At 41.4% G+C, this 14875-nt stretch overlaps 1 protein-coding gene across 4 annotated transcripts in view; it reads left to right on the top strand.

Annotated features, from left to right (window-relative positions):
- TTC7A (tetratricopeptide repeat domain 7A) overlaps nucleotides 1-14875 on the top strand; it is a 172238-nt gene that overhangs the window by 69490 nt on the left and 87873 nt on the right. For all 4 annotated transcript variants that reach the window (XM_040611419.1, XM_040611418.1, XM_040611417.1 and 1 more), the window contains 2 exons: nucleotides 3298-3370; nucleotides 9939-10099. In XM_040611419.1, coding sequence (XP_040467353.1) covers nucleotides 3298-3370; nucleotides 9939-10099 — 234 coding nt within the window. The remainder of the gene's footprint in view (nucleotides 1-3297; nucleotides 3371-9938; nucleotides 10100-14875) is intronic.

Genomic DNA, 14875 nt, shown 5'->3' with positions numbered 1-14875 from the left:
GTTTAAAACCAGTTCAGTAGGTTTCAGCAACAGTCTGTCAAAACCATTTCTGTGATGGCTAAATGCAGTGATATTTGGTTGGATATCCAAGGTAAGAGTACCTGTTCTGCCACTAACCAGAAATAACCTTAGCACCAAATCAGCTGCAGGGAGCTCTACGGTGCCTGGAGATACAGCTTCCTCACATGATGGCAGCAGGTGGATGTGGAAAGCTGGTTTTGTCTCCATTCCTGTGTGAGGCAGGCTTCAACTGTTTCCCTCCTGGTGGGAAAGTACCTTCACCACCAGGGTGTAGGCTGCTGTGAGGTGACCTGGCATCGGTGCGCTTACCGGAGAGGGGGTGATTGCCGTCCTAATGAGTGATTAGTGAGCTGTGGTATGAAAAGGGGGCTGTGGAACTAGCCATGCAAAGTGATTACCACTCAGCTGTTCCTCACCCCTGTATTTTGTGGGGAAGTCTGATGCAATAGCTCTGCCCTGAAAGTATCTGTGAATTAAATTCCTCTGTAGCTACAGTTACCTCAAGTGCTTGGGTTAAGAACTGTTTTGTTGTAGTAGAGGTGAGGTGTGAGCGTCCTGACCCTGTTAAGGCTAAGTTGTGCCAACCGAAATACACAAGGTGGTGTTTGGGCAGGTAATACTGTAAATATAGATGCCTGTAGGCATCTTTGGATGGCAATTAAATGGAAGCTTCTGTGATCTAAATCTTGGCCTGAATTATCTAGTTCTGGGTTTGGTATGGTAATAAATTGTATTAAATAGTTTGTATATTAAAAATAAATTGTAATAAACACATTACAAAAGTGAAGAAAATTCGAGATCTCTGCTATCTCGAAGTCCAGATGTAGTAGGTTGAACATGTTACTGGATCTTAGCTGGTTTTCTCATGCTGAGCAAGGAGGAGTCCGGCATGTTTGTTTTGCACTGGTTGCAAGAGTGTGTAGTAAGCTGAAACCACGGATGTATTTCTGGATATTTACCCTATGGAGATCTGAAAGATAAATTTTTAAAAAGCAATTTATGTGGTTACTTTTTAGATCAGGAGTAGTTGCAGTAGTTCCTGGACTGCAATGTAATACTTTCACTACTGCCCAATCTTGATGTAATTACAGTGCTTTTAAACTGCATTTATTTTTATCCTTTGACCTTTCCCACTGGATGTAACTTTTTTTTATGGTATCTTAACTCTAGCTAGGAAGTACACAAGCTTCTAGCCAAACTCAAGTACTCTAGTACTCAAACCACAGCCAACAGGGATGTTGTGATTGTGAGCTGGTTACTAGTGTCTTCCTAAATGCCCGAGGTTTGGTTTCTTTCTTTCTGTTTCACTTCCTTGTTTTTCACCTGTTTTTAAAGTACATGTATGATCTCAATCCATGGTTTAGCCTGTAGCCATCTTTGTAAGTGGCCTTTTCAGCTGGAAGATTGGATCAAATATTTTTTTAATACTTTTTCAGAATACTGAGCAGTAACGTAACTTTGTTTCTTTCCAAAAGTACCATTAACCTCTTCTCCCATACACCCGTGTGAACTTCCCTGTTATTTACTGTTGGAGAGGCTATTGAAGGTTTCACAGGAGCTGCTTGCCAAAGAGGTGGCTCACCCTGCTCCCAACAGCTTAGGGCAAAGCTAGGTTCCATCTTGTGGAGCCTTCTTGTTGTTGTTTGGGTTTTGGTTAGTTTTAGGGGTTTGTGGGTGTTTTGTGGTTGGTTTTTTCTTTTTTCTTTTTTTTTTTTTTTTTGTGTGTGTGTGGGAGGTGTTCTGGTTTTGTTGTTGGGGTTGGTTTTGGGTTTTGTTTGGTTTTTTTAAGTGGGGAGACAAATTAATGACTTGTGCAATTAGTACAGACCTTGATGTCTTTGGCATTGCTTCAGAAGCCTTTAGCGCTGCTTTGACTTGCAAAGTTGCAGGACACATTCAGTTCAAATTGAATTAATTCATTCTAGAGACATTAGTTATAAAAAACAAGTCCAACAACTTCTTGCTCGCAGGCTAAGATGGCATTTGAGAGGTGGCTGCCATTAAAATGGTGTGTGGTTTGTTTCCTGAAGTAATTCTTTTGATTGTTTGCTTATTATTAGCAAATGAATAGTTTTGGTAGGGTTTTTAACCACCAGCCTTGAGAGCCTGTTGTTTTTCCTTCATGAGGACATTAATTGTACTTGCTTTGGGCAGGGTGATGCAGGTGCAGGTCCTGGAATGCAGCCCAAAAAGAGGTGTCAGGAATGTCGATCAGCTACGAGGGACTTTCCTCTTCCCCATCTCTTCCACGTGAAGTGACTTCCCTGTGCCACAGAGCTAGGAGTGAGCTCTGTGGGTCAGCAAGGCAATAATCCACTGGTCCCAGGGCTGGGCTGCCAGTGTGGCATGAGCCAGTGCCCCACATTGCTCCTAGTTAGGTCCTCAAAACACTTACCTGCATGTTGCTTTGGTTAATGGCTTCTCCACGGGCTAGCAAGCTCAGACTGCCGTTTCATGCTCAGTGTAGTCTGAGCGGGATGATTCTGCCCTGGCTGCTGCACTGCACAAGCCTGTGTGAAGGGCCTCAGTGTCTGGTTCTGTAGACACTACAGCTGTCACTAGCCACAGGGTCCCTGCAGTGCACACTGTTGCCTGCTGTGGGCTAGAAGGTAGTATCTAAGAGGTCCAGGCTTGAGAAGTAAGGGCCTTGGTTTTGGCCCAGGCTCAACTCCTGTCATCAAATCCTCATTATCTTCCCTCTCCACATCAGGAGTCTACTGTCAACCATTAGACTAGAAGCTGCAGGGCAGAGGATGTTTTGTGTGTTGGAGCACCAGCTCACGTCATGGGCTCATGATCTTTAGACCTCTAGATGCTCATAGTCACAACAACTGCAGAAACTATTATTACTTTTCCAGTGCTAACCTAAAACTCTGCTATTGTTTGAGAAGTGGCAATATAGGAACCAGCTGAACGACTATCTCCCTCACCTAAATTACTTAAAATAATGCTTTAATGGGTTTGCCATGCGTTAAGAGCTACTTCCTGCATATCCGTTATCCAAGTTCTAAAACATTAAGTGGTATTTAGTGAAGGAGCATGTAGGTTGGATAACATCCTGGCAGTTGTGTTTCACATACTTGTTCCTGTAAGCCTGGCTTAGCCAGGCCAGGATTGATTTGCTTTTTGTCTAGTTTCGGTGTGCTCCCATTACTGAATTGGTTTTCAGTAGGAGAGGACTGGGTTTTGTTCTGTGCTTGTGTGTGACTCACGGTGAAGTACAAGCTAACAGTCACTTTTTTTTTCTTTTTTTTTTTTATGTGATCGTCCTTAAAGAGCGCGTGACTTGGCCCCAGAAGATCACCAAATCATCCTCTACCTGTCACTGCAGCTGGCTCTTGTCAGACAGGTATGTGCAGTAATTGGCAACTACTGAGCCGTGAGAGGGTGGGAGAAGGACAGTCCAATTGAACAAGACCCAGACTTGCTAAGGAACCCTTCCTTCCTGCATTGTAATCTATAGCAAGCAATCAGAATATGTTTGTGTAAGGCTTTTTTCCGTTATTATTAAATAATTATTCTGTAGTGCATGGAATGACCTTCACTAGGGCACGCATTCAGCTCTAAATCCTGAGCAGTGCTGTTCCCACTTGGAGCAGCTTTGTCCGTGTGGGGCAAGTGGGGTGTGTTTCCTGGATATCATGCTGCACCGTGCTGCAGGCCACTCCAAAAGCTCTCTCATTATTGCCCAGTTCTGTATCACACCAGATCGCATGCTGTCTGCGCTGGGGATTGGTTTATTCCATACTTGGGTACGTTCAGCGTTAGGCTTTGACGGGTGCTGGAGTTCTGCAGCGAGTGGGATTAGTTGGCATTTGAATGCTGCTGCAGGTGTTAACTCATAAAAATTAAGCTGATCAGAAAATACGCTGTGCTGCCTTTCAGAAAAAACATTTGGGTCATGTTTTATTTTTCTGTCCCTTCTGTTTATAATTGGGATGTGTTTTATTTCTCTGTCCCTTCTGTTTAAAAGCCAAAGTCTTTATTGTAGCAGCCCCTATTTTTTAAATGCTTCTCTAACTCAATTTGAAATTTCATCATCATAGTTTCCTCCTTTGGCAGGCTTTCTGCTTGCAGCAGTTTTCTCTCCTTAGTCTACACTACAGAGTCAAACAGTTGGATCTTTCTTACTTTCCTGAGCTAATTAGGGGAGCTGTGTGTTCATTAGGTTAAACTAATTGTTCCAAGAGAGCACACTCTTGATAATGCCACTTTTGTAACCCTTTCATAATGAGAGCAGTGTGTTGTAAGGGAGCCTGCAATAAGAAAGAGTAATTAAAATGGCTTATTTAACTTTTTCATCTGCCTACTGGCTGCTTTATGATGCAGTTTGCTCAGGGTCTTTCATTAAAAAATATCCAGCTACCCTCCTTTCTCTTACAGCTTTTGCCTCTTAGGGAGGTTGTCTGATCTGCTGCCTCTTCTGCTTCTTTCCATGAGTAAAAGCATTACAGCTTTTCAGCTACTATCCTTAAAAATCAAGATTTTTGTAGTAATTGGTTCTTTGCTGTTTTCACTATTATTGGTCTGCTGTATTTTAACTCATTACCCTTTCTTTTTCTCTAGTTGTAGCCTGCCTTTACAGTGTTGTTTCGTATATCTCATTTCATCATTTCCCTTCCCTCCTGTTCTTTCCATTCAGTCTCTTGTCCTCATGTTCACTCTCTCTTTTGTCTACCTCACCTGTGTATTTTCATCCTTGATGTTCTGCCAGTTGCCCCTGCTACCATAGGTGTGTGATCTAAGTGTGTTATGCAGTGTCAGCCTGACTCCTGCGATGCTGCTTCTGCTCTTCTCCATCTAGTGAGATATTAATCTTTTAACGTATGCTTGGAGAGAGGGGAGATACCTGAGACATCTTTATTTTTAGACTGCTATAAAACGTCCTACTCTTCTTTTGCCAGTTTACTTACTGATAAACATTTGGTAATGCATTTTTAATATCCTTAATTATTTAAAGTATCTAAGATACTCTCCTTCTAATTAACTGAAAGATAAATGATACCTTTTTTTTGATAGATTGCATTAACTATTGAACATCACAGTTAGGCTTTCATCAGGTGATGCTACAATACCAACAAATCAGGCCATTCCTGCACAGTAGGTTATAATATAATACCTGAATGTTATTCTCAATAAATAGGTCTTTTTGTTTCCATAGGCAAGGGCAATAAATTAGGTAACCTTACCCAACACTGAAAAATCTAGGTATCAGCTTGCATAGAGCATTTTCATTGAACAAAGCAAGAGAGGCGGCTGACCAGTAGAGTGCCAAGCAAAGTTGGGGCAATTCATCTTTCTTGGAAGTCTCTGTAAAATATTTCCAATAGCACTTGTCTCTGAGCACTGGGCAAGGGAAAGGGGAAACAGAAAAGTGTAAGCTTCCCTCTGACATGCGATGAGGATGTGACAAGAAGAGGGGTGGTTATAAAGGGTTTTCACAGAGCTGGCAGTTGAAAACCACCGGCAACCAAAATGAAAGATGATTATGTGCTTTGTGCCTGTGTTTCTGTGTGCGCAGCTCTGTGTTTTGAAGACTGCTGGGGTTGCTGGGAGGACTCCAGTGACTCTTGGAGGGTCTAGGTCAGCCCTGCAGTGTTTTAGGGTAGGTTTTTCAGCAAAATACAAAGGATAATATCCTCTTTTATAAGGAGGGTCTCAATCTGGTTTTCCCCCAAAGCTGAAGTGCCACAAGGCCAAGGTCAGTGTTTGCTGTGGTGGTGATCTCCACCTGCAGCGCCTGGCTGGCAGCTGGCCGAGCCGAGCCGACCCACAGAGGAGACTTGTAACTCCCCACTCCCTGCGGCTGGTTCGGCTGCTTCTCTTGTTTCTGTGGCAACAGCATTTGGATCAGCAAAAACAAGGTAGAATGAATATTTTAAAGCTCACTGATTTTAATGCCTTGCCTTTTTTTTTTTTAGCAGGCCAGTTTCTATGGAAATGACTCTAGAGAGTCAGCACTCTTTTTAATTTTAAGTGCAGGTTCCCTTCTCGTTTTGGGTGGTGGTGTTGTTTTTGACCTTGAATGCCATGTAAATCAGTATCAGAAACATAAAAACAACATATGGGGGTTTCATACCATTTTAATACTTGATTTGATTTGACCTTTCTTTGCATGAAAACAGGAAGGGAAAGACAGCCAGGGGCCAGCAGCTGAGAATTAGAGGTCTCAGTTACCAGTTTCATCTGTGGGCTGCCAACAAACCTGAAGTTTCAAGTGGCAATATCCAAAAAACACCTATCACCTTCCAGAATGTCTGGATGTAAAAATAAGATAGATGTTGGTTAAGACACCAGAGAACGTATTTCAGCTGTTTTCTCCACAGTGTTTACTCTGGTTTCAAGAAGGAGAGACTGCTGTCTTGTCTTTGCCCCAGCAGGGGAGCATGGTTTTAGTAGGTATTGAGAGGCACATCTTTCAGCGAGATAAATGCTGAATGTGGGTAGTTCTGGTCTCTGTTTCTCCCAGAGCGGCTAGTGCCGCCTCTGCTGAACAGCAACATGCTGCTTTTCTGTCTAGGTCCTGGCCTAGATTTTTCTGGTGATCAAAACCAGTTTGTAGCAAGAATTAAGTAATAACTCACAGATACGTCTGCTCCTGCTTTCCTCAAGTTCTGGTGGTCTGTAGCAACTCTGTTTTTGGTTGCCCTGTCCATAAAGCGTTCTCCTTTCTATAATCCCTGTGCTATAGGAAGAGATGGAGAGGGTAGTTTTAATGATTAATTAGCTAACTCACAACTGATGTGAAATTATAAGGCCTGAAAATCCTCTTAGAAGGTCCTGTTTCATTTACCAATCTAAATATGCAAGTGCATTCTACTGTTGGGAACTATTTTTAATGTTCATACTGGTTTCCTTTTTACACCTACAGTTGTAACATCACAACATTGTTTTTAACATATAGCATTATTGAAATCAGTCGTGCTATATATGAGGCAGCCTAAACAATCCATAATGTGGCATTATTTTGGTAGTGCTGTAAGATGCTATTTCTGGCTTGCTGCAGTATCTTCACTTCCTAATCAGTGGGATCTGAATATACCTGTATGCCATGCAGAACGCATGTGGTATATTTTTTAACAGAAAGATGAATCGGAGAAGGGTAGCATCTTCTAATTGCGGGTCCCACTTGGACTTGCAGTCCAGCTGAAATAGGATTATTTAGAAGTGCAGCACTTGTAGGGAATTTAAACTGGCAGCCTACCTCTGATACACCCCTGGAGTTTCAGGGTGCCACCTGGGCTGCCAGCTTCAATCTTTCTCAAATTACATAGTTACTTAAATAAATAAGTTGTGGCATCCATCAATAGGTTGATCTCTGCTTTTCAAAAGAAGTTTGTGTTGACTGCTGCCAAATATCTTGCTTTTATTGTTCTAGAAATGTAATTTGTATTTCATTGCATCTGGTCTATTGCAGGTGGTTGTTTTGTGTAATGATTCCCATAAAGGAATAGAGTCTATTCATATTATCAGAGTTGGGGTTTTTTTCTCATCTGTGTTTTGTCCATCTTTCTAATTATGCAGCAGTACTGTGCAGGCTACTAATGGTGTTACAGCACTGAAGAACCTTTTTGGGCTCAAGGTAAACAATCAGGTGTTAGGGAAGCACAATTAACTTTCAGAAACAGCCATTGCCTGTGACTCTAATGGTACTAGAAGGAAGCACTGAAATGAGAGGTAACTATTGCAAACCCTATGCTACAGAACAGGGGAGAATTATTTTAGATTATGTCTGTTTCAACAGTATGTCACTACGTGTTCAGCAGGCACAGGTTTGCAGGAGTGACCACGACTGGCTTTTGTGCTGCTCTGTTTTGTGTATGTGACAACACTCCAAGAGCTTCTTTGATACCTGGCCTCTGGTAGGGGTATGAACTTGCAGTTGTGTGATCATTTGGCATGTGCACACATAAAGCAAAGTCTCAGTGACTTAGTTTGCACGTTAATATGCAAGTAAGGTCAAGTATCCTTACAGTTTCAAATCCCTCGGTAAAGACGCTAGTTGCAAGTATTATTCTTTGTCTGATTCATAGTAGCAAATTAGGATCACCTTCCCAAATCTTTGAGTAGAGTCATAGAATAGTTGAGTTCGGAGGGGACCTCTGGAGATCACCCAGTTCGATCCCTGTTCAAAGCAGGGTCAGCTGGAACAGGTTGCTCAAAGCCTCCTCCAGCTGTTTGGTTTGCAAGTTTTCTTTTTCTTCTAATGAACTTATTTTCCCCAAAATCTAGAATTTATTTATGACTACTTGTGCAGGTCTGAGACAGAGAAATAGAAAAAATAAGCAAGAAGAGTCTGGATAGCAGCTTCATTGTAGCAAGTCAGATTTATATACCTCCTGAAGAACTTCATGGATGGGCAGATCTGGGCCCATCACAGTCTTGTGCATGGTCTGATTCCAAGTTGTCTTGTCATCACTAGTGTTTTTACATTGTGAGAAAATCTGTCCTAGTAAGCTGCTGAGGGAACATCGGTGATTTAAGCCAATGTGTTTACCTTTGCAGTAGGCTATAATAACACACGTGGTTAAAGTAGCTCCACTGACAAGCAGTAATTCATTAAAGCTGAGCACTCAGTCATATATCCCAACCTGAACCTAAGCCAGGACATTCAGCGGTTTTGAAACTGTGGGCCAGATGCCAGTTTGGGGTTATGTCTGTGGAGCAGTCACACTGATCTCCAGACTTGCATGGAATCACCAGTAATAGAGTAGTTAAGTACTTTGGCTTGCAGATTCACAGCAAGAGTAAAATGTCACTTGGACATTAGGATGAAGTCGTTCCATGAGCAGAATACGTACCACGCTTCCAGAAGTATACCTGAGATCTAGATAATCGGCAATCTGTGTTTTAACTGCCGGCAGTGTAATTGTTGCTTTCCTTAGTTATGTGCTACCTGAGTGATCTGTGGAGGCGGTGGGAATTTGACACTAGTGGTATGCCAAGGCAGGGGAATGTCTGCAGAGCTTTGCTAGGTGGGAAGTTCTCACAATAGCAAAGGAGGAACTACATTTTCCAGCTCTTAAGGGAAGGACAAGGCAAGTATACATGAGGAAGGGAAATGTATACTTTTTTTTTTTTTTAATCTGCAGGCTTCCAGGGCCAAACACAGATCTGGAATAATTTAACCAATTAAGTAAAAATCAAGTAATAATAGAGAATCTTAAAGAAAATCCTCCATATAAAACTTAGCAGTAGCCAAAGGAAAGAAAACATACTAAGAAGTTCCCTTTTGAACAGATAGCCTAAAATAGGGTATGGGATTACAAAGAGCATGTGATATACTCACATTCATTATAGATGTTAAGTTTTCTGCCAAGTGAGACTTGATTCTCATGACATTCTGCTGCTGTGAGTGTCAGGTCTGCTCTTTATATCACTGCTTGCAAAGTTATTTCTTTTTCTGACAGCGTTTTGAATCTTGACTCTCTTACCCTTGAACATTCAAACTTAATTTATGTGTTCTTGATCCACATCATGAAAGGTCCTGCACAGCCATCACAAGAGACAAAATGCAGCAGAGATGTGTAATGCTCTCCCCTCAGTGAAGAGCTAGCCACCCATCCTAGACAATGGAGCTGAGAATTGGGCCTATATAATGGATCTGTTTACAGCATAGAAGCACCATGCCAAAGTAAGAGGGGGTTGATTGGATCAACTGCTGCTCCTGCTTATAAGCAGTGATTTAGTAATGTTGCAGACTCCTTTCTCTAGAATGTGTGGTTTGATTTTTTTTTTTCCAAGCAATGCAGTCTGTTAATTTTGGCAGACTGTTCAGATAGCAGAAACCTTTCTCACAGATGCCTAAGTAGAACTTCTGGATTTCTAACGACAGTATTTGTTCTTACCTTTGGCATATAACGTAGGACTGAAGGAGAAATGTATTCTCTTTTTATTTCTATCCCATATCCTTCCAGATTTCTGATGCTATAGAACATCTTCAAGAAGCACTGCAGCTGTGCAAAGATGATATGAATTCACTTCATCTGCTGGCCCTCCTCTTTTCAGCTCAGAAGCACTATCAGCATGCACTGGATGTTATCAACATGGCTGTTGTTGAATACCCAGAAAGCTTTAGGTAAGACTTACTGCATGATGCAATACATCTAGTCAGGGATGATCTGCTCACTAGCTCTGTTGTTCTCAGTTATGCACAAGGAGCCTGTTAAATCAGGTGTGCTTCTGGTGTGTCACTCTCCTTCTGGGTGTACTGTGAAGCTAAAACATGAGGCTTGGGGTATTCTTTTGATTTTCTATCTTCATGGTCTTTCTGTTTTTAAAACTAGTTCTTATGCTTGTTTGCTTTTCCAGTATTGTGCTGATGGTGTTTTCTCCCATATATCGCCCTGTACTTTTTTCGTATGTCACTTTACACGTGCAGAAATGAGTGTGAGACATCTGTGATGATGTCTGTCTGTATTACAAATAATTTTGTATTTGCTGAACTTTCTGGTTAAAGACAAACAAATTCTTCATGTATTGACCAGTCTTTTGATGCTCACGTATGACACAATTTGCTGCAATAGCATAGCTGCGGAAAAAGATCAGATGAAAATCACGAGCTGTAATAATGCATAGCTGAAAGGATGGTTTGGCTGCCTAAAGAGCAGGTTTGAATCAGCAGACTTTTTGGAGCCAGAGGTTTCCACTGTTCTGTGTTTGACTTGCATACGTTCATCCATCTGAGGGATACAAATTGAATTCGTTGCAATTTACTCTAATGACCTTTCAAACCAATGAATTTGTCTGTTCTGTGCAAAAATTAAGGCTACTGTAATACTTTCTAGTGATGGCATACTAGCTGAGTTTCTCAGCCAAACTACAGAAAATCCTGTTGCATTGCTAGAAGACCAACTTGCATTCAGAATTGCCTGTACATTAATTGATGTTTCAAACCCTTGCAGCATTGTCTTTAGGCAGCCTGCTTTCTCATTGCAGAGGGGGAGCGGCCTCCACAGGTGTAGTCCAGCAGCTGAATGGGATGTTGTCTAAACCAGAGCAAAGGAAGGTCACAAGTGAGATAGAAGCTATCCAAAAGTGAGCTTGAATGCTTTAGGATCTTTTAGAACTATGGTGCTGTATCAGCATATAATGCTTTTCGTTGTAAGCTGAATGTTACCATTTAAAATAGCTCTGCTGCCTGTATTTTTGAGGTTAGTTAAATTGTGCATGTGAGGAGCTAAGACTGTCAGAGCGCATCTTTGAGAACGAAGTGAAAATTGGTAATGGAAGAGCTCTTTAAATGATGACAGCATCTCTTCAAAGTGTGAACATGGGTATGACTGAAACAGGAAATACTCCAGTGGCTGCTGAATTGTGTTTTGCAAGTAATAAGCATAGTAAAAACCCCTCATGTCATACAGTCAAAGGTCACATCATACAGTCAAAGGTCAGACGTTCCTTGAGAACTGCGAACACTCAAAGACAGATAAGATGGAAGTGGAAGAGGAAGAAGAAATTGGTTGTTTATGTGAGGGATGCAGTATTTTCCATGTCAGATTGACCAGCTGGTCCTGGATTTTTCCTCCAGCACCTACTGATAATTTATGTTTCAGGGAAAGACAAAGAAAACATGGTGCACAAAATATCTTGGAGGGCTGCTGGCTGGGTTCCTTTGTGCGGCCTGGTAGTTTGATTTCTCCAAAGCAGGAAAGAATATTATCTCCCATGCTTCTAGCATAGGAGCTTCTAGTGCCAATTTTCATGTGTGGAAAGGCATTGCAAGGCGTAGCAGAATAAGTCATCTGTGATAGAAGCGATTCATATTGGTAGTGAAAGCCACAGGTTCATGCTTACTCCTAGACACAGACTTGCCCCTGTGCCCCTGGAAGAACATGTCTTTGCTCCCTGCACGCACTGTGGTACGTAACACAGTTGGCGGTGAGACTCATGCACAGGTACACACAGATTCAGGAGTAGGGGCTGGCTTCTTGCCTCTGCTGCTATGCCTCGCCTGTGTGGGTCTTTCTCTAAACCAGTCGGCAAATAACTCATGAGTGAGGGAATGGAGAAAGAGTATCAGAGTTGCAAGACAGAAAAAAAGATATTCTTTAAAAAAGCATTTCTGAAGAAAAAGGAAGAACAGGAATCCAGTGAGGGGGGAAAGGAAGAAGAGTAACAGAATACATCTATAGTTTGTACCAATTCTGAAACTGTTCCAGAATTTCTAGAGGACCAAAGTAAAGGTTATACTAGGAGGGCTTTACTGCTTTGTAAAATCTCTTTTAAGAGAGAAAGACCTGATGACGTCATATATGTCAAGTTGCTATTGCCTTACAAAAAAAGTGTAGTAAATTTTACTACTGCATGGAATGACAACAGGATACTTCATCTGCCTATGTAGGCAAGTTCAACTGCATGATTTTAAAGCTGTATTTAAAAGCGGTTGATTATTTTTCCCATTTCACATTGATATGAACCAGGCGACTGTGTAATGTGTGCCTGGGGGCTCCCTTCCTAATGACAACCCTTTTTGGAAGTGTAGTTTGATGGCATGTATCAAGAAAAGATGATGAAAGCTGCGTTAAGGGACCTTAGGGCTCTGTAGATGGCAAAAGCCATAAGCATTACCTGGATGTATATCCTAAACAAAAGAATAATACATTAAAAATCAAGGTCTTAGCTGGCCCAAACTACAGACATTCCATACTGTTTGGTTGGTCTCTGACTGTATGTAAGATGAGCTTGTTCCTGTTTTTTTATTTCCCCGTTAAATTCTTTCATTACATATTTTAAGGAAGTAATTGTTCAGGTTGTCATGTACTTGTTAGTGGCTGAGGCAACTGAAAAAAAAATATACAGTATATTCATGGCATGAGCCCCATAATACTGACCCAAATGTGTCTAGAATGACAGAGGAAGACTGGGTAGAGGAAGAATGAGAGCTACCTGGTTTAGACATATTATTGCAAGATGGAGTGAACCAGAAGTAGTACTCTGTTTGTCATGACTATAAAAGATAGAAATAATAGCAACCTTTACATGGGAGGTACCACCTGAAAAATCACTGGCTCCTGTGGAGGCAGACTGCCCAGGGTAAAACTTGGGTTTACATCCTGTCAACGTTGGTATGCTTTTAAAAGAAGTTAATGAGTGCAGTATCAATAGTTGGTTTTAGTATATATTTCAAAGCACCATCTCCAGCACATTTAGGAGAGAGGACTCCTGATAGCATCATGTATGTCCCCTCCAGGTCAGTGATGCTGATCATAAGCCTTTCTTAAGATGGATTCCTTCAATTTTTTTCCAACTCAAAGGCCAGCCTTTTGGGCAGCGCTCTGCCTGGGACTGGCTGTGATTACCTCCCCAGGTTTGTCTCAAGGATAGATCTTTTACCTGGAAGAAATCATATTAGTGAGCACCCTTCTTGCCCTCCAGGTGATCTTCTTAAAATAATGCAATTTTTTATTTAGAAAGGAAGAATATCCCTTTTCAAAGTCTACTTTCACACCTCACAGTGTTCCATGCAGAAGTCCCATAGGTCTGGCAGCCTGCAGAACCCACCACAGAGCCTGTGTAAGGAGGTAACGTGGTCCTTTACCTTCAGCTGGTAGTATTTCCTCCTTCCTGTTTCGCTTGTGTAAAATTGACTTTGTCCTCCCGACTCATCCACTCTTCCAGAGACTGTTTTGCACTCTGGTCATCTTTTAGCTCTAATTGGTTAGCTCCCATCATTGGAGAAAAATGAGGTCTGTACCTAGCCTGAGGTTGAAAATAGGTTATCAATTTTATGGATACTTTATTGCTTTATAATTGCTCCCAGACTGCTTATCAAAACCTGTTCTGTTGTTTGTCGGCTTCTTTTTGTCTCCTGGATGGCTCCCTGTTAAGTTAGAACAATACATTCTTCTGGCATAACCGACCACAACTTCTAATTGCTGCCGAGTGTGATGGTGAATGTTTTGTTAAATGATTACATCTTTGTATCTGTAGCAGTTCTGCATGTGGCACAGGAATTGTAACTCTTAAATAAATAACTGCTAATATTCCTTCTCTTCCTAGACTGTAAGTCACTATTCTGTTGCTTTCAAAGCCTCAAAACTAGTTTTAAAAAGAGATAACAGAAAACTTCTGAGAAGCTTTGCAATTCTACACATAAAAACTCAAAAACAAGCAGGTGGGTTGGTGTTTCAGAGCCATGTAGCTGTCAAACGCAGATGCTTTTGCTGTCACAAAAGTAACGACTGTAGATACAGTGCAACAAAGCTCAGAATGCCAAGAAATATTAAAAGTATACCTTAGGGAAGATGAATAAAAAAGGAAGTAAATTTTGCATGGGGAATTGTGTGTGTTGTCTTGGTGGTGTTATAACAGAAAGGGGGTCTTTGGCTACAGCCAGCCCTCAAAATACGAAGTCCTCTTCTGGATTAGAAGTGGTTTACTGACAGCAGATGTCCTTGACTTCATCACTACTACGTTAATTTCATTAAGGATATGTGAAGTAATCATACAGTAAGATTTATTTATCATAGTCTGGTGCAGACTTACTGAGGGAGAGTTTGTGGAATATAAGCAATGTCATTTAACAGGTGCTTCCACTTGCTACAAAAAAAGCGGTGTAAAATCAGGATCTCAAGATGCATGATTAAACTGACACTTCCAGCTTGAATTCTTTTTCTATTACTTGTCAGGCTGTTTCTTGTATGTTGAAAGTAAATAACTCATGCCTCCTTTGAGCAATATCTTTATGGGCACTAGTGGAATACTGCAATATTGTTGACAGCCATGAAGCAGAACTGTTGTCTTGCCTATAATCTTTATGGGGAATAAGGAGTCAATTGCATCTCAGCTGATGGTTTGCAAACCTTTGTCTAATGCCTAGTCTGCACTACAGTTTTTGTCAAGATGGTTGTAT

The sequence above is a fragment of the Falco naumanni genome, chromosome 12 (genome assembly GCF_017639655.2).
Source record: "Falco naumanni isolate bFalNau1 chromosome 12, bFalNau1.pat, whole genome shotgun sequence".
NCBI classification, from domain to species: domain Eukaryota; kingdom Metazoa; phylum Chordata; class Aves; order Falconiformes; family Falconidae; genus Falco; species Falco naumanni.
Note: the sequence above shows the minus strand (reverse complement) of the source record. Positions and strands in the feature narration are given on the sequence as shown.